Raw genomic sequence first — 25,381 nt, 5'->3', positions numbered from 1 at the left:
GGTTACTGTCCCTCCCAGCTGTTTATAAGGTCGAGGCTGACCAGGTTTTCTGTCTGTCCTACGTGCATTCCACTCCACAGGCCCGACTTTGTTTCGTTAAGTTCAGGGTGTGACACTCAGAGGACTTAACTTCAGCTCAGCTTTGAAAACAGACTTTTCATCATCACAGCTCGAAATAGTCTTTTTACCTGTCAGCGTTAGAAAAAAAGGGATGCCAGAGCAGGGTGGAGCTTTACTTTAGAATCCACATTTTGGAAAATATGAATCTGATGAAGTGAAGTGCACATTGAACAGACATAATTTTGAGTTTATATCTTAAAATCTGGATCAACTGTTAATTGTTACTAAAGAAACGTACACTCAGTTTCATTATTATTAATATTATGTGAAATTGTGATCATTACATAAACAGGAATGATGAACTGGAATGACTTGTTGGAAGGCAGAGGCCGGAGGAACTTTTAAAACCCAAAAGTTACATTCAAAAGTTTAATGCCATTTTTTCCTCCGCCACACTCGGTGGATTCACCTGATGGAGGCTTAGTTTTCCAGGACAGGAAACATTTTAAGGACCCTGTTGGACAGATTGATGAGGTCAGTTTAAGATGCAGCCTCTGATTTAGAACGGCAGCTTCAATAATCCACAAGTTCTTATTATTATCTAAAACCAGAACCAGTTCTACAGTTTGGGGTTCTTCTGTGAATTCTGCAAAACGAATGTGAACGGCTCAAACTCACAAACAGCCAAAGCCAGCTTTGTATTTGAAGAAGAAATCGTATAAACTGGCCTGGGAAGAGGATTTTTACAGGTTGAGATCCACTTCATGTCTCTGATTTGGTCCCCAAAAGAAAAGGATATCAATAAAAACATCTTGTTTAGGTTGAAGTTTTGTGTTAATCATTTATGATTCTGGTTATTTCAGAAACCTGGGTGACGTTGGCTGCTGCCAGGGATCAGGAAAACCCAGAAGTGTATTTCTTTATTCGTTGTTGCACATTAATTCGGACAGCCACAGCGAGACAGAGCAGCCTGTTTTCCCTGGTGTCCCTCAGGGGGGATCATTTGGCTCCTGCCACTCCAGAGTTGAGAGCTCTGCAGGATCAGAAGTGAATGGAAGTTGTCTTTAATTTTCTCCTTAGTGCCAAAAAAAGCAACCTGCAAAGGCCAAACATAAACCTTTGAACCTTTATATTTGTGTGAACATCAGAGAGTGTCCTGCTTCGATGCTACTGCAGCATTTCCTGCTGATTGTTGTGCGTCTTGATGTTATCTTCAGGATGCAGCCTTCTTCCTGTCGCACACGACTATTTTCTGCTGAGTTTGTGTGTCTGTGCAAAGTCAGACCGTAAGTGTGTTTGCATGCAGGTGCAGCTGTGAAAGTAGACTGATCTATTGTGGTTTGGTCTTTAGTTCAGATAGATGCTTGCTCTGAACTTCTGGACTTTGATTTGATGTAAGTGAATAGAATAAACAAAAACGCCTGTTGGTGCAGAGATCTGATTTGCTCTTGGCCTTGTCACCCAACTATATAAGAATTGTCTGACTTGTGAGTCAGGACTGCAGCTGTCTGGTGTTCAGTTTGTTGGTCAGCAGATATTTGTGTCTGTTTGAAAAAATGGGCCAAGATCATTCACACGCGGATTATCAGGGAGCGGCTGTTGCTTATTATGAAACTTCGCTGCGTTACCAGTGTCTCCAACCAGATATCGGCATCGATGATTCCCTGCTGCAATACTCGGACACCAACTCCAACGCTGTGCTGCGGAGCTACTCCAGTTCGCTGGTCAACGCGGTGCCAGACCTGGTCAGCAAGTACGGAGCTGCTGTGGGGTCGTTCACTCCGATCCCAAATGCTGTTGGAATTGGAGCGCTGGTGATTTCCATGATTCTGGAGCTGGCCATTAAGGGCACCGCTAAAACAAACACGGATTCATACAGCTTACTCCAACGCGTCTTTGGCCAGGAGAAGGCGTCGTCTGTCCGGGACACCATGTCAGAGTACCTGAAGCGTCACGTCATGTTCATGCACAATCAGCAGCTTTTGAGATATGAACTAAACCGACTGGAGGCCGAGCTGAGCAGCCATCTCACCATCCTCAAGAACTCCCTGCTGCACGACAGACAGATGAGTTCACGCGGACTCAAAATCTGGGTGAATGGAGCTTCCTTCCACGTCCAGATGTTGATCCACGAGGCTCGGCTGAGTGGCCAACCTACGTTTGACAAAATTCAAACGATCAGAGCTGCCATCAATTTGTATCTGCAGGATCTGGACTATTTGTTGCAGCAATACAAGTCTTACAAGATCAGTAATACCCACATCTATAACGCCCGTGTGTGCAATAATTACTACCCCGGTTTTGGCTGCTCTCCAACAAGATGCTTCATACGTGACAGGGAGAACAGGTGTGAAGAAGAACTCCTTGTCCAGCCACAAAACACCGATTACTGTGGAGGTTCAGAGGTGGCGGAGCTTTATATCAACCACCTTTTCTCAAATTATCCACCCATCCTCACCCTGAGGGGGCATTTTTCCAACGTGTTGGCCAACCTCAACACTGTATGCTACCAACATTTCGTATTCAGTCTGCCATACTCATATTAAGCCGACTCACAAAACTCACTTTCATTTAATATTTATAATACATCAAGGTGATAAACAGTCATCTTAAAGGCTTTAGTTCAACAGCTGTATAATGATCGATTATTCTCAAATCATCAACCACTCGCTGGCCTGAAGGGGCATTTTTTAAATATGTTGAACAACCTCGACACTTTAGTCAGCCAACATTTCACATTCACGCTGTCACACACATCTTAATCTCACCCATTAAGGTCACAGTAGAGTTTGTCCTTCATCTTATTCACCGTAAATATCTGATACAACAAAGTGATAAACAGTTAGTTCATCACTGATGTGTTTGGTTCTCGTTATGAACGACTCAACAATCAGAATCAAACTGAAAAGCAGAACTTCTTTGTATTTTTGTGTACATTTGAAACAAACTGACTTTTGTGTGTTCAAGAAATCTGATGAAACAACAAAATAAACCAAACTGTGAATGAATATTGTCCCTCAGCAATCTGTTTCACTTGAATGCTTCGCCTTCATGCTGTCACGGGGTGGTGTTGTGTGAGGGAATGAGGACCCAAATGCAGGAGCCAGACCGGGTATGGAGCTGAAAAATAAATACTTCAATAGCAAAGGCAACCAAAAAACTACAAAATAACTGAGACACTGTGACGAAGCACAAAACTGAGACTGAGAGATGACAGGTAGACAGGCACAGATGACAGGCCGAGGGCAGAGAGACAGGCAGAGAGACAGGCAGAGAGACAGGCAGAGAGACGCAGACACAGACACAGAGGGACGGCAGGACAAACGAGACAAACCCCATCAAGTGGACAAGGATCTGACCTGGACTAAACCAGAAACAGGACTTAAATACACAGTGACTAGACAAGACACAAGTGATCCACATTAGGGGAGGGAACCCAATCAACAGGAGACACAACCAGGAAGTGAAGCAACGGGCGACACGACAGAACCCAGACTTCAAAATAAAACAGGAAGTGACACAAACTGAACACACTAGACACCAGACAGAACTCAAAACGTGACAGAAAAACTCAAACCCCGACATAGAAACCAAAACTATGACACATGCTGCTTTAAACTTTAACTTCACTGCACTTCTCCATGAAACATTCAGCTTCGCATGTTCAGAGTTTTATTAGAAGACGAGTGATCACTTCATAAGACGTGATGTTTTGATAAACAAACCAAAAAAAGGCTTTGGGTGTCCAGGAACCAAAGTAGAAACGGCGGGGAAAAGACTTCAGGATGTATTCTCTGGTAACAAGAACATCTGAAGTCAGTGACAGTTGACTGATCTGCTTTGCTTTGGTCTTTAGTTCGGGTAGATATCTGATCTGAACGTCTGGACTTTGATTTGCTGCAAGTGAACAGACGAATCAACAAATACGCCTGACAGTCCAGAGATCTGATTGGTTGTTGGTTTTGTCATCTCGACTATGTAAGCAGCAGCTGGCTCTGGACTCTGGCTGTTTTCTGTCTGATTTTTTTTTTAAAAATGGGCCAAGATTTTTCTCAGGAGGATTACCAGAGGGCTGCTGTTGACTATCACAGCATTTCTTCGCAGTTCAAATGTTTCTTACCAGACGTGGGCATCGATGATTCCCTGCTGAAATACTCGGGCACCAACTCCAGCACCGAGCTACAGAGCTATTCTGATTCGCTGGTCAGCTTCGGGCCAGACATGCTCGCCAAGTACGGCGCTGCTGTGGGGTAGTTTAGTTCAATCCCAAATGCTGTTGGAATGGGAGCGCTGGTGATTTCTTTGATCCTGGAGATCGTTATGAAGGACGGCACTGAAACAAACACGGATTCATACAGCTGGTCTTTGGCCAGGAGAAGGCGTCGTCTGTCCGGGACACCATGTCAGAGTATCTGAAGCGTCACGTCATGTTCATGCACAATGAGGAACATTTGGCATTAGAATTACATCGACTGGAGGCCGAGCTGAGCAGCCATCTCACCATCCTCAAGAACTCCCTGCTGCACGACAGACAGATGAGTTCACGCGGACTCAAAATCTGGGTGAATGGAGCTTCCTTCCACGTCCAGATGTTGATCCACGAGGCTCGGCTGAGTGGACAGGCCGGCCAAGCTACGTCTGACAAAGTTCAAACGATCAGAGCTGCCATCAATTTGTATCTGCAGGATCTGGACTATTTGCTAGAGAAATACAAGTCTTACAAGTTCAGTACCACCGTGGCTGTTAAAGAGGAATTCTGTGACGGTTCTTTCAGTCATTTTACGTGCTCATCCAAATGTTACCTCATAAATAAAGAGCTCTCGTGTAGAATAGAACTTTCTGGCCGCTCAAAAGATATCAGTGTTTGTGGAGCTCGCCAGGTGATAGAGCTGTATAATGATCAATTATTCTCAAATCATCAACCGCTCGCTGGCCTGAAGGGACATTTTTTAAATATGTTGAACAACCTCGACACTTTAGTCAGCCAACATTTCACATTCACGCTGTCACACACATCTTAATCTCACCCATTAAGGTCACAGTAGAGTTTGTCCTTCATCTTATTCACCGTAAATATCTGATACAACAAAGTGATAAACAGTTCATCACTGATGTGTTTGGTTCTCGTTATGAACGACTCAACAATCAGAATCAAACTGAAAAGCAGAACTTCTTTTGTATTTTTGTGTAAATTTGAAACACATTTTAAACCAAACTGTGAATGAATATTGTCTGATTGAATAAATCTGAGCCACTCGATTCCTGAAACCTCCAACACGACAACTTTGGACAAAAGTGTCTGAACAGGAGTGAAATGGAAACGACATCATATTGCTGCCATCTTGTGGTTTCTATGTTCACTTACATGGCACAACAGACTGCAGCAGTTATTTCACAGCAAAGAGCAGAAGGAATTCTGGATTGTCTTACTGTCCAAACCACCACCAGGAAATTATAAAAAGTGGAATCATTTCTTTAAATGCATCAAAGTTTGATGTTTTCATCGTCTGGAAAAAATGGAATTCATATAAATTCAAAAGACGAGAGACACTGTTGTGGTTTAGGTACTTTCAGAAGGCTGATGTGTGTGAATATAAACGTGTGGACTGTGGGTCACAGAATAATCAACAAACTTTCCAGAGATCTGGTTAATTAGCCGCAGTTTATCTCACAGTTTAAAAACAAATATGAAAAACTTTATTTGCTAAAAGTGAGGACAGTTTACGGATTAATTTAACCTGTTTGCTTCACTAGTGAAGTCTAAAGTCTAAGACAGGAAAACAGGATCAGAGTTTTTTGGGGTCACTAATCAAGAAAATGCAAGAACTTGTCGTCTCTGTCCGGCGTTGGGTTCTTTAGTGCAGCTCCTGTAAAAGAGGAACGATGAACGCTCACCTGTCGAGGAGCCTCCACAGGCAGAAAACAGGAGATGTAGTTCAGTGGGACAACTCGCAGCTGGACTGTTCCTGCGTGTCGGCTAACTTTAGCCTCCAGTGGAAATCATTTTTCACTTTGTCGGATTAAGCCTCGAAAACACGTTACAAAAGAAGTAAGCAGTCTGGCTCCGGCCTTTCGCAGTTGTTTTGGCGGGGAAGTGAGGCCGGTTCCTGTTTTCAGCTGAACGTGAGAGTCCACGTCACTTTCAGTTTTGCAGAAAAATGCTGGTTTGTTTGTGTGCTGAGCTCCAGAGATGAAGACACTGAGGTGGAACTATGTGGCCTCTGCAGGATAAAACTGCGATGTCGCAGAATTAAAGGGGTCACAAACTGAGACACTTCTGCGTCTCACATTCTCATTTATCCAACAGAGAAGACGATCAGCTCAGTTAACAGTGTAAATAATTCAACACATAAACAAGTTAAGATGGTTTAACAAAGAGAGAGACGACCAGACGTCTGTTTGATTATATAATAGGTGTTAAAATAGTGGCAGACATTTTGTGTGACTGCGCTGAGGGACATCTGCTGATGACAGATCTGATCAGCTGCCGTCCTTCCAGCCAGCCTTCATCATCATCATCATTAAAGCTTTTTCATCCCTCGTGTAATCCTTTTAAGCCTCTGCGTCGCTCAGTGCTCTCCGTAGTTACATCATATCCAAATGTGTGTTGACACCAAAGGATGCCGGACAGAAGGAGCCCCCCCCCTTCAGAACCGGACCAGAACAGAACATGTCATCTGCTGGAAAAGTGGGTCACGACCCAGAAATGATAGAAGTGCCTGTGTCTGAGGGAGGTGTGAAAGGACCGGGGGGGGGGGCTGCTTTACAAAGCTGACATGATGACGAATGTGGAGTGGGAATGAAGTGTTGCGAAGGTGGACGGCTGGCTGGCCGAGGTGAAGATGAGCGGGGATTCATAACAAATAAAAATAATGATGATGATAGCGTGTTCATGTGGCGCTGTTGGCTCCCTGCTTGTCTCAGATGGTGTTTATTCACACACTGTCTGTCTGAGCAGGGAGGATTGTGGGTAAGAACAGCGGTTCAAATTCAAGTCAGTGTTTCGTCTCTGTGTTTATTTCTGGGCTCGACACGTAGAAGCACTTTAAAATGGTAGTTTTTCTTCCTGCAGATATTTTTTTGTTTGTTTTGCCTCAGTCTGTATCTCCATCCAGAGAAATTCACCTTTTAAAATAGGATGAATTTAACGTAACGCATGCGGTCAACGCCTCGAATGGCAGCCAAGCATTTCACAAAAGTGCAAACGGACAACACGACCTTCCTGATGCAGGTTTACATGAGGACACGAGCGTAGACGTGTTTCCTGCCCCAGATTCCCATTTTTTCGTTAACTGAAACACAGTGGAAAGATTTGATCTCAAAGAGCTGCTGTGTTTGTCTGTGGAAAAAAACAGAAGTCTCCAGAAACAATATCCGACAGCAGTCGGCTCCTCACAGTTAACAACAGCATGAAAAATGTGTGACTTTAAGGTAAAAACTCGTATTACAGAGGCAGAGCTTCGATATTATCCATCCGACACTCATTTCAAATCATTAACAGAGCAACGTGACATTTTTTACGCCCACATGTCAAAGTCAGAGCTCCGAGCAGATCTTCTCAGATTCCCTCCTCCCTGGCTGAGATTCTCTCCTGTTCTCATCCTCCATCCGTCCCGTGCTCCTGAAGCTCAACCTGGAATCTGAGGTCCAGGCCACGTGTCCTGACAGGAGGAGACGAGGGTGGACAGAAGGTGGAGAAAGGTGGAGGAGGGCAGGACAGGACGTGGAAATCTAAAGGGGGCATTCACCTCCAACACTGCGACGTATTTGTTGTTGTTGTTGTTGTTGTCATCAGATAATATGAAGTTTACTTTCTGATTTTAAGACTGTTGCTGATATTTGTCTTCATAACAAAAAACTGAACCAGAAAGACAGAAGTCTCCTTCAACTTCTGGCTCAGATTATTCACACGACGTCCTCACAATGATTCATTCCTGTTTCACAACGTATAAAATATGGTTGTTCAAAAATAAGCACTTCCTTTAGTGACACACGTGGAAACATATTTTACATATTAAATTCATCTGGATGAGCCAGGTGGAGGAGCTCTGTTGGTTTCATCACCAGTAAATCAGTTGTTTTTGTTGTTGTTTGTGGGTCTGATCTGGGCTTGCATCGTTTGGGAGCAGCAGCATCTCCAGATGTTTCAGTTTGAAGTTTTCTGTTTTTTTTTTTTTTTCTGGACGAGCAGAAAACTCGACCCTGACTTCGATGGATCGCCATTTTCCTGAAGTCTCTTCTCCGTCTTTCTTCCTCCCTCTTCTCCGTCATCAGTTTTTATTTCTGCTAACAGTCCACATCAACACTCACACACATCAACAGAAAATGGTGAAAATGGCACCTGCTGACATTCCTGAGGAGGTGAAAACTGGGATTTATGGGAAAATGTCCCTCATATTGAAGTCTATAGGAAAATGTCACTCCTCCTCCTCAGTAAACGTTTTCCTGATAAGTTTAAGGTCTTCGTCTGAACTACAACATGACGTTCATTTTTAAATTGTGCTCCATTTAGAGGGAAACAGAGCAGGAAGGAGGGGAGGGGCTTGGGGGCGGGGCTGCTGTGTGACTGACAGACTGAACCATCCAATCAGGACAGAGTACAGAGCAGGTCAGCGCCACCTTCTGCTCTAAATCTGTTTTTTCTTCTGGCAATAGTTTTTTTTTTTTGTTTTGTTTTAGTCACAAACTGGAGGCTTCACAGCAACACCTCTTGCCATAACAATGGGTTTTCCCATAGACTTCAATGAGATTTGACTTCTTTTAGCAGCCAGAGGAGTCTCCCCCTGGTGGTCATCAGATAGAACGACGTTTTAAGGTTCTTCTTCCTTATGTCCCTCTTTTTATTATTATTATTATTATCAATATTTCATATCCAGCCTCACTGGGATAACAGAAGAAGAGGAGGAAAAGAAGAAACAGGAGAAGAAGAAGAAGAAGAAGAAGATGAAACAGACAAAGAAGAAGAAGAGGAGGAGGAGACGAAACAGAAGAAGAAGAAGAAGAGGAGGAAAAGAAGAAACAGGAGAAGAAGAAGAAGAAGAAGAAGAAGATGAAACAGACAAAGAAGAAGAAGAGGAGGAGGAGAAGAAGAAACAGAAGAAGAAGAAGAAGAGGAGGAAAAGAAGAAGAAGAAGAAGAAGAAGAAGAGGAGGAGGAAAAGAAGAAACAGGAGAAGAAGAAGAGGAAGAAGAAGAAGAAGATGAAACAGACAAAGAAGAAGAAGAAGAAGAAGAGGAGGAGGAGGAGGAGGAGTGTTATTGTTGTTTTATATGTCAAGGATGCCTCCACATTGTTTTGGCACCGCCCCCCCCCCATCATCCATCACCCCCCCCCCCGCGAGTCTCCTCCTCAATCATACCCGCCACCGTGCACGCGCTTTTTATTGTAGCCACGCTTCCTCAGATGTCCCGCACTGCGCCTGCGCAATGAGCACCCGTCAAGTGCAGGAAACCAATAGCGTCTCTTCACACACACACACACACACACACACACACAAAGAGAGAGAGAGAGGTCGGGATGAAGATGCAGCTCCCGGACCGAGTCCTCCGGTAAACCGGCGGAGCAGAGTCTGGGGATCACCGGAAGGACCGGGGGGGATTTCGGGGACTCAGCCATGGCGACGGGAGGAGGAGGAGGACCGAGGCGGAGGAGGAAACCGGGGCTGCCGGGACTCTGCTGGAAAACCTGCTACTTTCCCCTTTTGTTCTGGGTGGTTTCTGTGTGCGGGGAGGAGAAGACGTTCATAGTGGAGGTAGGAGTCTGCTCACCAAACTCAGGGAGCGGGGGGTGTTGTGTGTTGTGTTTGTGTGTGTGTGTGTGTGTGTGTGTGTTTTTTTTTTTCCACCCTTGTGTTGCTGGAGGTTCGATCCCCTCCCTCCTTCAGTCCGGCGGCTCAGCGCGCTGCTCGGAGCGGAGCTGTGCGCTCCTCCGGATGTTTGCGCGTTTCCTTCTCCGTGTTGATGTTGTTGTTGTTGTTGTTGTTGTTGCTGCTTTTCCTCTCTCCTCTCCCCGAGTGAGTGGATGAGTGAGTGAATGAGTGACATCCATCCTCTAAAAGATTCAGTGAGATGAATAAATGAAGGCAGCGCCGCGTCTGCAAACCGCGAAGATCCTCTTTTGTTTTCAGACGCGGTGGCGCTCCACATCCCTTCATCCCTTCATTCCTTCATCCCTTCATCCCTTCATCCCTTCATCCCTTCACCCCTTCATCCCTTCATCTCTCCCTCTCTCCATCCCTTCCTCTCTTCCTCTCCAGCTGCACATCACTAAATTTGACGAACGGCACACAAAGGTGGCCCAGTTGCTGATGAAGGTTCACTTGTTATTGTTGAAGAGGGACTGAGTCCAAGATGGTGAGGCACCAGGAACTGTGTCAGCCCCCCCCCCCCCCCGTTAGAAGCTGCTTTTCCCCGCTGCTGGTCATTTATTTATTAGTTATTGATGCCAGCTGGGTGCTGAGGAGCAGACGAAGGTTTATTTCATGTTTTGGAGGAGATGGAATGAGCCGTTCAGTCCACGTTGACCATAAACAGCCATCAGCCTGCAGAGTGGACCTGAATGAGTGTGCTGCTTTCATGTGTGCTGAACAAAGCATCTCCAGACCCCCCCCCCCCCCTCCTCCTCCTCCTCCTCTTCCTCACCCTACATCCCTGCCTCTCTCCCATCAGAGTCCAAATATAGCCTCCCTCCATAATTTATGGAAATGGCAAGAGTTGGAGGAGAGAAAGAAAGGATGGGAGATGAATTGGGTTTGAATTGAGAGGCAGGCTGGTTGTCACTGTTTCCAGCTGCCGTCACAAAAGGCAGATGTTGACAGAAAACTTCTTTGTTGTTGGCAGTGGGACGTGGAAGCGTATGAAAGGATGCTCGTGTTGTTCAGAGCAGAACATCTCCGGAACGCTCCTCTCAAAGCGCACATGCATTTATGCATTGTTTGCTAAATATGCATGATACCTTGCTGAGAAATTTGGGTCATGCCTTATGAAAAGAAGAGCTCGCCGGCGGTTTCTGGGCTCCGGGAGACGCGATGGCTCGGCATTTAGTGATGTTTGCGTTGCTTGTGACACTTTGCATTCAGACAAAGGGAAGCGCCTGTGGCTGCTAACAGCCGGGGTTTGTCATGGTGGCTGTACAAAGGATGAGATGTTTTCACCGAGCCTGGTTCTGCCTGTGAAATCATAATCCTCCAGTATTATTGTTGTTACATGTCATGCTAATGCGGCATCACACACAAATACACAGTTTTTTACATTTCTGATTGCAAAATGTTAAAGTAGCTCGACTGTGACAATGTCAGTCAATATTTTGGAGCGCTGAGGTTTTTCTGATTATTCCCTTTATTGATTTATCTGCTGATTGTTTTCTCTGTTCTTGGTTTAGTTTTAATGATCAAATGTCAAGTCGCCTCTTTGCATTGTGTTGATGATTCATCCTCCGTTAGTTGGCCACTGAATGAGATGCTTTGTTTGTGTGATAGAGATCACGTAGGAAGAAAATGTTCACATTTCCACCTGTAAACAAACCACAGAAGTTCCCACTGCTCCCAGCAGCTTGAGACAGATGGCCACGGTCAGGAAAACATCGGAGCAGTTGTGACTATTTCCTCGTGAACACGTCGAACTGAAACCATGTGATGTGTTTGATAAAGCCTCTGCTGTGAAGTCACAGCCCGCCAATGGAAACACGCTCAGCCTCAGATTCTTCACGGCGTCCATCCAGGTTCTCTTTGTGTAGCCGAACGAGCTTTAGCTGTCGTAGTCGGGCGCCTGTTTTTCTCCTGAATCAAAGATTCAGTGCAAACAGCAAAGACACGACGTGAATGTGAATGAGCGAGCATGAGGGCTCCTGGGGGAGGATCATAACTGACACTAATCATTAAACCCCCCCTTTTTGGTATTTGTGGGTTTAATTGGCAAAGGTTGGGTGTACAGGTTGTGTGTTTGTTGTTGTGTTTGAAAAAAGCTCAGAGATGCCGGTTGTGCAGCAGGAAAATGATTTTCATGTCTTTTTCCCAGCAGCTCTGTGGGAGGGGCCATAACTTGGGTCACAGGGGTCGCGTCTGTTCGGGCCTTGATGTTTTTTTTTTCAGTGAAGTGGCATCAAGTCTGGGCTCATTTATCTGTTCACCCGTGAATCAAAGTTTGGATGCTGCCGTGAAGGAAAGTTCAGGCAGCTTCACATATGGAACCTTTCCAACGGTTTATTGTCCATATGAATGCTGAGGGACTAACTCCCCCCAGCAGCCGCTCCGAGGAGCAGACTGCCGCCATATTCATCAGACAGGCGGTTTATTATGGCCACCATCTTTCCCATTAGCATCACTAACATTTGCTAATTGGTACTTAACGCAAAAAACAGCTGAGGCTGATGGGAACATTATCAACTCTTCAGCTCTGTGATCATAAAGCAACTATCCGAATCAAAGTTGGAGTTGATTTTTATTTGTAGTTTTTGGTAAAAAAGTTAAAGACGGCGACTTCGTGAGGTCAAAGTCAGGAGGACACTTTTTCTGGGAGACATTAACACAGAGGAGATACTTCCACTGTATTAACACAACTTCAACCCGATTTATATTCAAAGACCACATGGAGGTCTCCTTTTATAATCATGGACCTTTTACGCCTTTAAACCTTCTGTTACTCAGTATTTTCCTTCACGGAGCAGCGTGGCCGTCCTGTATGTGGCGTAGATCATATAGATCGTGTCATCTTCTCAGCCGGCTCTGCAGAGCGGCCGGCCGTCCATCAGCCCGACACCGAGTCGTGTCAACGCGTCTGACCTCCCACTTCCCCTTCAGGCTTGTGTCAGAAACGCAGAAGCGTGGAGCTCTTTCTTCCTCGGCCGACGATCCCAGCGGGCGGCTGCAGCTCGGGAGCGAAGCTGGCGCAGTGAAAACATAGATGGTCGCTTAGCAGACGAGCAGAGAAGGAGAGAGAGAGAGAGAGAGAGCGAGAAGGAGGCGTTCAGCTCTTTGTCTGACTCACCGGTTCAGGCTCCTTTGTCTGCCTGCCTGTTTATACAATAGGTCAAATTACTGTGCTACTATTGTTTGTGTGTTTTGGAAAGAGTATTTTTGGCTCTCAGGTATAGACAACTGTTGTGTGGGCTGCAGCTCGTTTTGTTGAACGGCCCTTTTGTCCTGACAGTCAAACAACAGATGAACCTAATAACGTTAGAGACGCCGTTAAATGATCGACTGGCCGCTTCAGTCGATAGTTTGGTAACTGAAAGGATGACGATGTGTTTTTGGTAATGAGGAGAGAAGAAAGCATCTCAGATTTGTGACCTTTGTGATGTTGTGTTTCAGTCTTTTTTTTTTTTTTTTTTAGCTTTTTCAAGCTTTAGGCAACTTTGAGTGTTTCATCCTCTGTGAGTTTGACAGAGCTGAAAACTGGAGCCTGCTTCTGGAAAACCAAACTCTTAAGTCGGCTATAAAACATAAAACAACGAGCTCGGAGGCAGAGAAAGCAGAGAGCGTTACTCATCGGCCATGTGATGAATGAATTTACTCATTTATTAACTGCAGCTGCCTTTCAAAGCAGCCTCTCCCTCAGTGGAATGACGAGTCGAACCTCTTAACGATGAGACGGACTCTGTTGTGGTGGGTCGGTTATGAAAGCGCACCTGCAACAGTTTTTTAGCTTCTAAAGAGAAGATGCACGTGAAGGACCTTCTTGCTGTGAGGCATTGGTGCTTTCCGCTGTTCCACCGTGCCTCCGATGTGTTTGGTCTGCGGTGATCTGTGGCTTCTGGTTGTAAACGTGGAACAAACAGACAGTTTGTTGACTCCCCGCTTGCACTGTAATTTTAGTTTCATCCCGTAACTGCAAACCGCTGCCACGACGGCTTCTTTCCTGAAACTGTTTGACGTGTCACAGTTTTATAGTGGAGGTGAAACGGTCACAAACTTCATGAGTGGGTTCAAATTACAGGCTTTGTGTTCGTGATTTTCATTTATGGTTTTGGAGAACTCTCGCTTTTCTTTATCAGGAGGTAGGAACCTAAACACCCCGTCATCTTGGTGGAAAAAATAGATTTTATGAAGCTTTGTTTTGCATAGAAATGGCCATGAGCAGAAAGCGCAGCATCAAACAAACACTCCCAGCGTGTCGACATGGATGTTGTGTCGTCTCAATCTGCTCGGCCAACAGTATATAAAAGTTCCAGACCGTGACCAGCCAACCAAATAAATCAGATTTTTGACTGAAACCTTTCCAGCTCCACTTTAAACCCACAAAAACACTAAATAAATATAAAAAAGAGAACAATTTGTTTGGTATTTACGGTGATCCGGGGTTGGGGGGGGGCAGGAGTAAAAAAATAAGGCTTTAAAGGGGAGAGAGTGAAGGGCTGTGTGTTATGTCCTATCTGCTATAATAGAAAAAGTGAGACGTGGATTTAGAGGGATTTCGTCCAAGGCCTCTTTTATCTCTATGAGCTACTTCAGAAAAGACCTTTTCCAACTCTGGACTTTTTCTTAGAACACCAAAGAAGGAAACACACACACCCAAAAAAAAAAAAACAACAACAACAAAATCCTGATGATGATGATGATGGGTGGTGACAGTGATGATGATTTTGGATGACTGTGAGGCTGGTGGACAGGAAGCATGACGCCGAGGCAGCTGATGCTTTTATGAGATGAAAGTGTGTTTCTAAAGCTCTTTGGGTTCTGGTTTGTTGGGTTCCTCCACCCGGAGGAGACGAGCTGAGTCCCCTGAGTGTTGTAAACACAACATTACACCTGAGAAATAAGCTAAATGAGGCCTCAGTGCTGCACTAATCACAGCCCTGTGTGTGTCTGTGTGTGTGTAGGTGGGTGTGATTTCACGGCTGTTACTAGTACACTTCAGCGTCGCCCTCGCAGTGAAGCGTGCACGTGCTGCGCGTTGGCGTCTGTTTTCTGCCGTCACATTTTGGCTTTATAGACGTCCCCTCTTCTTCTTCTCTGGTTTATTTCCCTCCCTCCTCTCCAGCCATTGTCTTTCTCGTCCACCCACGCACACTTCACCAAACACTGGGTACCAACTGCCGCTGTAAATAAGGGGAGTTGTCATTGTGCGTTTGATGAGGCCATTGTGCGCTTCGTATGCAGCCAGCCGGGACAAACTTAGCAGCTGAAGAACCGTTAAAAGTACCGAGGAGCAGACGGTTATCTCACATGAACCCGACAACCCGCCTCTCTAAATAATTCAGCGAGTTTTTTAAAAACACTGGGGTATAAATTCATAATAGGCATCACTGCCTGACGTTTCTTCCTTTTCTGGCCACTGAGTCTGTTGTGCTCGGCAGAAGTCTGGCATCCATAGAATTGTTTTACATCGAGACATTGTTTTTAATTGAATTGCATCTCTTTGTTGAGAAAAAGTTCGTGGCTGCTGGCCTTCTCCGAGAGCTTCACTCACTGTCAGTAAGTCAACAATTCATTTATTAATCTAGCTGAGATGATTTATGACGCTTTAATAAGAGCCACTTTGCCAGATTGCCTGCAGTCTTTAATAGTGGTGTTATGAATAAGTCATCAGTAAAGGTTAATAAAGCATGAACATGTCAAGAACAACATAAATAAAAGCTCCTGAGATGTTCATGTGTTGAGAGCTGTAGATCTGAAAACATTCGACTGTGCACAAATACAAAGAGGTTAATAAACTATTGATGTTTAAATACTCTTTCCTGCTTTCGTGCCATCAGACGTCCACTCAGAACAAAAACGTTCCCTTTTCACAGCAGTTTAGAGAAATGGGATCTCCTCGTGACTGTACGCTGCACTCTATCCTGATTGGGTGGTAAAGTCTGTCAATCACACAATGGCCCCGCCCCCTAACCCCTCCCCTTTCCCTCTAAATGAACATCATGTTGTATTTCAGACTGAAACTCATCAGGAAAACGTTTACTCAGGAGGGACATTTTCCCATAGACTTCAATAAAACCTGACTTATCTTTAAATGTAAAGTGTCATGATGACAAATGAATCAGTGAAACATCTTCCTGATGACCAGAATGATTCTCCCAAAGTAAAAACACAAAACAGGACGGTGCTGATGGACGCCGCAGGTCCACAGAGTCCGGCAGACGCTGAGCAGGACGGAAATGTAAGTGCAGCTCTGATTAAAAATGGATATGAGGAGGAGAAGCCGCCGAGCTCCCTGGGTAGAAGGACTCGGAGCGTGAATTAGGTTTCATCACTGGTGGCACAGGAAGAGGAAACAATTTCACACCAAGATGTAAATTTAATTACAGTATGCGCCTGCAGCCAGCGCAGATCATCCTGCTGTAGCACCGTAACGTTCATCCCTGATCATATGGTAATTAAAATGTTTGTCATTATATTTTTTCATGAACCCACAGAGGATAGTTTTCCTCGGGGCGCTTTTCAAATTAAAATGAAAGTCACGCAGAAGGTTGAAACCTGTCGTGGTTAAAGTTTCTAAAGGAGGCTCTGCGTTTCGGATGAAGTCCAACCTTTTCTGTTCATGTCCGTCCCGACCTGGATGAGAAGGAACGGACTCCGAACAGATGGAATCAGAAAGAGGTCAGAAATAAACAAACAAAAGAGTAAAATAGATCACATAAAAATCTACTTTCAATGGAAATGACATCTTTTTCTTTTATCTTCACTTTTTCAGGTTAAAGCTCCGTACAGAGATGTCAAACTAAACTGAGATGTTTTTTGGTTTCTAATGCCACAAATAAATCTTCTTATGAATGTCACTACTTCAAAATAAAATCCTGGCTCAGTATAAGATATGAGACCTTTAATATGTCCTTCCCTTCCTCTCCCCTGTCTGCTCCATCCGTCCGTCAAATCCTCCATCGATCTGTTGATAAATCTGTTTACCCATCTGTCCATCTCGCCACGCAAGTGAACGCTTCACATCGAGCTTTCGTTACTTCCTGTGAAGTTTTACCTTGAAGTGAAGCAGCGACACCTTCCAGCGCCGCGCCGTCCTTGTCCTGATGTTCCTCGCTGCGTTGGTGCTGAGGTCACCTGTCAATCAAGTTAATATTTTCATTTTAAGATTCATTGAGTTGCAGCTTCGGTCTTCTCTGTACGCTCGTCGTTCTGCTTTGACTGATTTTACTTCTCTGTTGCTCGGCGACTATTCAGATGCAAATTAACAACATAATGACAAAAAGAGGGCGAAACAGCGGCTGTCAGTTTCTTTAGAAATCAGCACAATAACTGACGACAGCGTGGCGGCGAAGTGAAAATACAAATAGCAGTTTGGGGTAAATCTGAGTCAGAGTGGAAAACAAAATCACAAAGTCAAGAACAGACGAGAAAATTAGGAGAGCTTTTTAATGCCGGACAATGAATGAGTTGGTACGGTGGCCCAGCGGTGTTGATCACCACTCCCTCGGAGTGTGATGGCTGCAGGTTTGGAGGACAAGATGCACGATCAGACAATGGCGAGTGTCAAAGGGCCTGATGACTAATGGTGATGTCATAAGCCCCGCCCCCTCCGTGTCGTGGGTCACAGGCCAAGCTAACAAATCTAAAGAGCTCGTTTACGGCGGTTCTTATCACGTTGATGTTTACACACTGTGATCGGACCACATGTCCGTCCGTGTCTCAGCTCAGAGGATTCTGCGTTTCAGTCGGCACCACTAGACGCCCGTCAAACGGGGGCGGATCCTCTATGGTCCAAACTATCCCAAGAGTCATTGCATGTTGGTTAAAAAAAACATTACGACGCCAAGAACAGAGAAAATACTGCCTGAGGACTTTAAAACGTCGGGCTGCTACGGGTGTTAAAACCTCCGTCAGGCCTTCGTCCTGTGAGGGAAGGAACAGATAAGATGGCTGCGTTTGTAGTTTCTGTGTCAGGCTATAAATCAGGACTCAGGTGTGAGCAGGCCGGAGACCTGCAGCCTTTTCATCAGAAGATAACCAAACTGTGGATTCGTCACTGCTGCCGACTGTATGTCATCAAAACTGACGTTAACTGGGAATCAGAGCTCTGCTGCAAATGAAATGACCTTTTACACGTCTGCCGGTCTGGCCACAAATGGGGATCATCAGCTGATATCAGCTGATGAGTTTGGACGACTCTGTTTCTGTGGTGCTTCCTTCCACTATCGATTTTCTTACACAGGCAATCACATTTTACAATTGATTGGGTTATAAACTTGTGTGTGTGTGTTTTTGTGTGTGGCCTTACATCATCTATATCCTGGCACTCATTGATTGCCATGTCTTCCAGCATGTGGGTGCAGACCTTCTGGGTGTGTTTGATTGTGTGTTGATGCTGTTGTTGTTGTGTGTGTGTGGTTTGATATATGACACCACAGACATGAGGTCATAGCTCTGAGCCCATCGGTCCCACCTGGGCGTTCCCTGAAACGGTCTCATGTTACATAACCCAAGGAGGAGTGTGTGTCTGTGTGTGTCTGTGTGTGTCTGTACAGTTTGAGACTCTCATGTTTTCCACTCAGAGCAGATTTTTCTCATGAAGATAACGAGACATTTTGACCCTTAATGTCAGAGAAACGCAGTTCAAACCTTTTATTCTGCTTTGTTTCATGCTTTCTCTTTTAAAACTACAGATCCCATCATGCTTTAGTGGCATAAAGCGATTATCATTGTATATATAAAACAGATATAAAACAGAAAATCACATCACTTCATTCAAAACCCAGATGATCATTAAATTACTGCATTGGTTTAGTTCGATCAAATAAATCAGGTTAACGCTCCGTCAGGCCGGCAGGACAAACGTCCAGACTAAAAACAGGAATGTTATTTCAGGCTCTCTGAAAAGTTTGACATTTCTGAGGCGGAGAATTTTCACCCGGCGGCGACACCGCGCCATTTGGCTGGAGTTTTTATCCAAAGTGCCTCACAGCAGCATCATGACTCCGTATATGTGGAGCCTGGATTGCCCCGGTGGGATTTCAACCTTCAACCCCAGCCGCATTAGTGCTGGATTCTGTTGGATATGGCCGCTCTGCCTTTTTCTCAGAGATGAAAACTCCTTCGGCTCAGCGCTCCAGGATCTCCGATGATGAAACTATCAGACATTTAGGTCATTTATCAAAAAGAAAATAAGCTTTTTTGCTCTGAAGCTCTCTAAAGTTGACATTTGGTCTTTTTTTTTCTGTTTGGTTTCAGCGGAGGGAAATCCTCACTCAGCTGGAAAAACATTCAGCGAGTTTCTTGTTCATGTTGCTTCAGTTCTGTTCGGAGATTAGCTTTCAATCGGGCAGCATGGCGCCCTGCGGTGGACTGGCGGCCTGTCTGGGTTGACCCCGCCCTCGCCCAGCGTGAGCTGGGATTGGCTCCCCGCCATCTGGAAACAGATAGGAGGTAGAAGATGGGCGGATGATCGGCCTTCATCATGGTCTCTGGGAGCGTCCTTCTGGAGCTGTGACATCTGGACCAATCCTTTAAGTCCTGGAAGCTGTGAGGTGGAGCCGCCGTGGATCTGGACCCGTTGAGGCATGAAGACCTGGACAACGTTGTTCAAACAGCAAAAACACTTTCCAACACAGAGACGACAACTGCTGCCTCGAGTCAACAAAAACCTGGTGTCAGAGGCTGTGGAGTCCCTCAGCCTTGTCTTGAAGGATGCGGCCGTCTCTGGAGGTCTGTTCTGATGCTCTTTCACTCTGGTGTTTTATTGATTTCAGGATGTTTCGCTCACTTGTAAACGTGAACTCGCCTCTCAAGCAGCAGAAGCGCATCACTTTGAATACTGCAGGTCAAATAACCGCGGAGGAAAAATCTTCTGCTTCCCTGCAGCGTTTGCACTTCACATGCGTTTTGTAGACAGATCAGCAGACTGGGTTATATTTTAATACCAGCTAATGGCATATTTATTAGCTCAGTTTTTTAACGAGTCTCAGTTTCTAGTTTCAAGGCTTCCTCCATCCGTGGCGGTCTTTGTCCTCACCTTCTCCTCCTATATATCCAATATTGTTTCAAAAAAACAAAAAAACAAGATGGCTGCTGCCCCAACACGTCCAATATTTCCAAACATAATTCTAGAAAATCATTTAATAACTCACTTAGTCACCGTGGTGAAACTAAGTGAAACTAATTATGGTCCAAACAGTCTGAGATGAAGAAGAAGAGGTCCTTCCTCGCTCGCTACGATCGGCCATCTCTGTTCCTGCACAGGAAGGAAAATCTGGAATTTCAATCAGCTGATGAATGTAATCATGGAGGATTCGTCTCGTCCTGCGGTAACAGCTCGTCTAATCAGGTTGAGGAGACGAGGCGTGATAATGATGGGAACAAATTTCATAACATCTCCAGATCCGTCTTCAGCCACCGGCGAAGGCCCCTCCCCACCATCGGTCATTTTTCTGCACAATTAGAAATCTCTGGGCGCCGATTTCATTCATGAATCACTCGCCGTTGGAACGCTGCAGTCGGTGTTGACTTTAGGTTTCTGCTGCGGGATCTTAATGTCGGAGATGTTTGCAGGATCAGCTGAGTCACTTCCTGTTCCTGACGGGACAGGTGTGATAAATCTGTACAGACTCGAGGCGAACGCTGTTTTAGTCTCTTAATACGCCGACAAATATCTACAAATATTGGACAAGATGTGCATTTTGCTGCAGTTTTTTTTTGCAGATAAACAAAACATGAGATGATCTTTGTACGTGTGTTTTATTGGCAGAGATGAAACATCCCACCTGGAGATGAAGTGGCAGAGAGAGCTGTTGAGACGGGTTGGTTTTAACACGGTTAGTTGAACTAGCTGCCATCTGGAGAAGAATCATTTTTTCTGATGGATTTTATGAAAAAAAAAAAGGAGATTCTTTTCTGCCCAGCGTTGGTTTTATTTTAGACACAACAGTTCGACGGTTCCACTTCGTCTCGTTTCACTTGATGCTTGGTGTGTGGGGGTTTGTTCACACAAACCAGAACTGTCTGCTGAATTTATTTCACTTACTCTCAAATGAACATTTTTTATAATTGAGCAGTAAATCAAATCTGGCCCCAGTTGTGTTGTAACAACAGAACTCATATCATCTGTGATTGTGGTGTTATTTGCAGTCGACAGTTCTGGGAGCTGTGTGTTACAGTTTGAAAGATCTGGTCTAATCGAAACAATCATTTTCTGCGTTAGTTTCACATTCTGATAGTTTGTCTCCGTTCTGCTGATGTATGCGTTTAATTTCCGTTTTATTTTTCGATCACAGTGTTTCTCGTCGTGCTGAAGTAAAAGATCTGACTCCCTCCTCCGGTGCTGCTTTTTGATAACCAAGCAAAAAATGTGTCTGTTCCTCTGAGGTTCCAAAACTGTCAACTACAGTACAAACTGTGTTTCCCTCTGCTTGAGTTTATGTACATCGTCAATTTGTGCTGGAATCGAAGTGAGCAGAAATAAATCAAAATATATGTTTATTAAAAAAACCTCAAGGTTGATTTAGTTGGAAATGCTCATTGATAGAAGTGTAAGATGCTGAAAGTCACTCGTGATTAATCCGTCATTCATCAGTTCTGCTGAAGAGATGAAAACATCAGGAGTGATGATGAGGAGCTCGGGGCCTTCCTCACCTTCACGTTTCCTTCATGTGGGTCCTTCGTCCGGAGAATCGGCTCCAGCAGCTGCTTATCTCCTCCAACCAGCTGTGAATATTCACATCACAGCTCCGCACGGAAACTCTTTCTGTCGGTCTGCCTGATCCGATTCTTAGTTCACCGACATGAAGAGCTAAAACCTGCTTCCTTCAACCTGACGACCCCCCCAGAGGCCGACGTCACCTGTCAGTTCGAGAGCTGCTTCCCGTTTCTGTTTTAAAGTAGACTGTATTCAGTGTGGGGCACGTTCGGATCAGCTGGGAGCTGAACTGAGTCCGGCCTTCAAAACCTGCAGCGACAAATAAGAGAAAAAGCAACATAAAAATCAAGATGAATGAAAGCAAAACACAAGATGAATAACGAAACACTGAAGAGTACACTGCAAAGGTAAGACGTAAGTGACCTAAGACGGACAAAAAATTGTGAAAATGAAGCTTCACTGTCTCTGGAAGTGTCCCCTTTGAATCGATAGCTGGGCCGCTTCCTACATAACTCATACGTGAAGCTTGAAAGCCGATACTGAAGCAGTGAGATGAGGACTGAAGAGGGAAAACATCGATGACCTGGATCCTCCTCCGAGGACGCTCGCTGTCCAACATTCAGAGGAGTTCTATCGTGGTCACACAGACGCTTCGCTGAAAATAAAACACTCTAAAAAATGTAGAGTTTGGTGACAGTGATGTTAAAAAAAGGTTGAAATGTTTATGAGCAGCGGTGCATTTTTAAAAAGCGTTTTCTCGGCTGTCAGACTCAAAGTGCACTTCTTTATTTTTCATTTCATTTCTCTTTAATTCTTAATCAAGTCGTCATCTCTAAAACGTCTCTGATTGTTAACAATCAGCTGTATCTCATCAGAACATTTACTGTTCTGTCTACTCGTCTATCAACTAATGGAACTCTTCGAGCTCTAACATTAGAGGAAATATTCTTATCGGGTTGGATGGAGGGGGGGAGAAGCCGGCGGGCTGAACTCGTTGCCCTCAAAAGGAGAGACGTTAAATAGTTTAGTGGTGGTGGAGGAGTGGGGAGGTCTATATTTATCCACAGGTTGATGCATCACAGAGAGACAGATGGACGGACGGGGACTCAGGGGGACGCAGATGCAAACAGACGGAGCTGCAGCTTCAATGACGGTCGACGTTTCGAGGCCTTCGTCGCTCGTCCTTCTCTCTTCATGTGACCTCAGAACCAGAAAGATGTTGTGAGGTCAGAAAGGGAAAAATAAACCCAATCGAACGGGAGGAATTACTGATTTACCTCCCAGGACTCAAACATCAGAGGTCCGATTTAACTAAATTTATGTTAGCGTCTCTGCCCTTCTCTGATTTTTAGCTCTGATGTGTGCAGGCGTGTCGAATGTGTTCATCTCCTCATCTGACAGCTGGTTGTGTGTTGAAATTAATTTTGCAGACCTTTGTTAGCATCGTGCACGAACACCAACAGCGTGGACCGGAAACTGGTGTCAAATATCTGGAGCTACGAGGCCAACGAACAAGTTTAAAGGCTCCAAATTGAACTTCTCCTGTTTTTATTTGTTTGTTTATTGATCTAACAGAAGATACATTTTTGGTTTAAAGAACCAAAAACCATCTCAGTGTAGTTTTCAGGCTTCTCTCTGCACTTCTAATAAGAACAGGTCAGTCAGCCAATCAGGAGAGAGCTTCTGAGGGGGTGTGGCTTCTTGGTGTGACATCACAAACATCCAGATGGGCGTGGCTTGGGGGCGTGGCCTAGAACATGATGATGATGATGCAACAGGAAGAAGCAGAAAATCTGAGTTCCCTGAGAGACGTGACAGCTCCCGGAAACACGAGTCTGAAGAGGAATAACTGGATCGAGAGATCCGATAAAATTAGAGGTAAAAGACTTGGAGGTAGGCGGGGCTTGGGGGGCGTGGCAGTAACTGCTTTGCTGTTACCATCATAAAAGTCCAAACTCTGTTTAGCTTGGCGGTTCAAAATGCGCCACGATGTTGTTCTGGTTTCAGCGGGTGTTCTTTTGATCCTGAACTTTGGACGAGCTGAGGACGTCTCTCAGGACTGAAAATTTCACTCCTGCATCAAAGCTGAAGGTGAAAGCAGCTGCCTCTCTGTGGGGGGGCGCCCCGTGACCCCCCCACCACGAGGTGACAGTTACTGAGATCTGCGCCCCTGCAGCAGTGAACGCATCAGCGTTGTCCACGTCCAGGAGACGAGCAGTGTGCAGCTTTTATTCCCTCGTTGTATGAGACGTGTGTGCGTTTGCGAGCTTTGCTGGCTCTATAATAATCGTTGTGTAATAGCAGCTGGTGAATTATTTAATTCAAAATGCTTCCTCTGAACCAGCAGCAGCTGGCCTACTCGTCAGCTTCACACACACACACACACACACACACACACACACACAAACCCACACTACCACACTCTGACACTGCAAGGGATGCGCGTACACACACTTGCTTGCATGCACACAAACATTCTGACGAATGCAGTATTGATGTCCAGAGAGACTTCATCACAGAGTAGTGTGTGTGTGTGTGTGTGTGTGTGTGTGTGTTTGCTTTTAGGAAACTTTTAGGCTTCTGTTGTTCAGCTGAGAAAGAATTCCACATCAGGACTTTATAATAACCGTTTGTACAAAATGAAAAAATATTTAAACTTTGATGAGAAAACTTCATTTGTGGGTTGATTTAAAAAAAAAAAAAACAGATAAATAAAAAATGTTGGAGTTAATTTTTGCCCGGAGCTCTTTTTGTTTTTGTTGTCGGTGTCCGGCTGGAGGAGAATGAAATCACAGGGAGCAGATTTGGATGATTTGTTGAGTCCACCGGTGTTGCATCATGGCGGAGCTTTTAATTGGATTGTGAGCAGTCGGTCTGCAGCTCGGCGTGCGACCATGTGGCTCGCAGTGTGTACATTTACATTCAGGATTAAAAGTAGATTAGGATCACAGTGGAAATGAGTTATATAAACACAGGAGTTAGAGACCGGCCCTCAAATAGCTTGTCTCACAAAAGGAAACAACAGAACAGTTAGCTGACATGTTTTTACACTTTCCAAACATTAAATAACCTCCAAACTCGTGAAGGACCTTCATGAGCGCACACAACAGGCAGCATCATTTTCTGAAAACTTTTCTTTTGTTTCCCATTTTCACTGTTCGGAAATAAAGTGTCCTGTCATTTATTCTGGAATTTGTTTTGAAATGACACCTGGCGAGTCTCGTCCTGATTTATGGGCGTCTGTCTGTGAAATATTCCTGCGTCCCTCGGCGGCAGTAACCTCTCTGTGTCCGTCATGGTGGTTAGTCAGACGGCGATGTTGTGGCTGAGCTCCGGCTGCCGGGCCTGAGCCGGCTGACGCACACTGAAATATTAATGAGCCGGTGGAGAGGGAGACTGAGCGTGGCCGCCGTTACCCAACGCCTTCTTTCCTCCATCCATCTTTTCACCACTTCCTCTTATTCAGGCTTGTTCTTTTTGCTTGGCCTTCCTCCCCCTCCTCCCTCGTTTCTCTCCGTCTCTCAGGAGGCTTCAGAGATGATGTTATGTCATATTAAAGAGACAGGAGCTGTGCAAAGTGAAAAATATGACATAGTAAAAATCATCCCTGGAAATTTGTGGACTTGGCATCGATTTTTCAGCGTGAATCACGTTCTTCTGTGATTCTGTGTTTCGTGTGCTTTTATCTCTTTCTCTCAGTTTCTCTCCAACATGAGCCAGAGCCTGATTTTTATCCTCCTTCAGTTTATTCCCGCCTTTCTCTTGTTTTTCTTTTTCCCACATCAGAGAAAAACTCCCCAGCAGGCTCT

The 25,381-nt window shown here is 45.0% G+C and overlaps 1 protein-coding gene across 1 annotated transcript in view; it reads left to right on the top strand.

Moving 5' to 3' along the window:
* The first annotated feature begins 9,447 nt into the window (after positions 1-9,447).
* mmp24 (matrix metallopeptidase 24) overlaps positions 9,448-25,381 on the top strand; it is a 50,403-nt gene continuing 34,469 nt past the window's right edge. The window contains exon 1 of the mRNA XM_029502112.1: positions 9,448-9,811. Within this exon, the coding sequence (XP_029357972.1) occupies positions 9,674-9,811 (138 nt within the window). The 5' untranslated portion in view covers positions 9,448-9,673. The remainder of the gene's footprint in view (positions 9,812-25,381) is intronic.

Source organism: Echeneis naucrates, chromosome 5 (assembly GCF_900963305.1).
Source record: "Echeneis naucrates chromosome 5, fEcheNa1.1, whole genome shotgun sequence".
Classification (NCBI taxonomy): domain Eukaryota; kingdom Metazoa; phylum Chordata; class Actinopteri; order Carangiformes; family Echeneidae; genus Echeneis; species Echeneis naucrates.
Note: the sequence above shows the minus strand (reverse complement) of the source record. Positions and strands in the feature narration are given on the sequence as shown.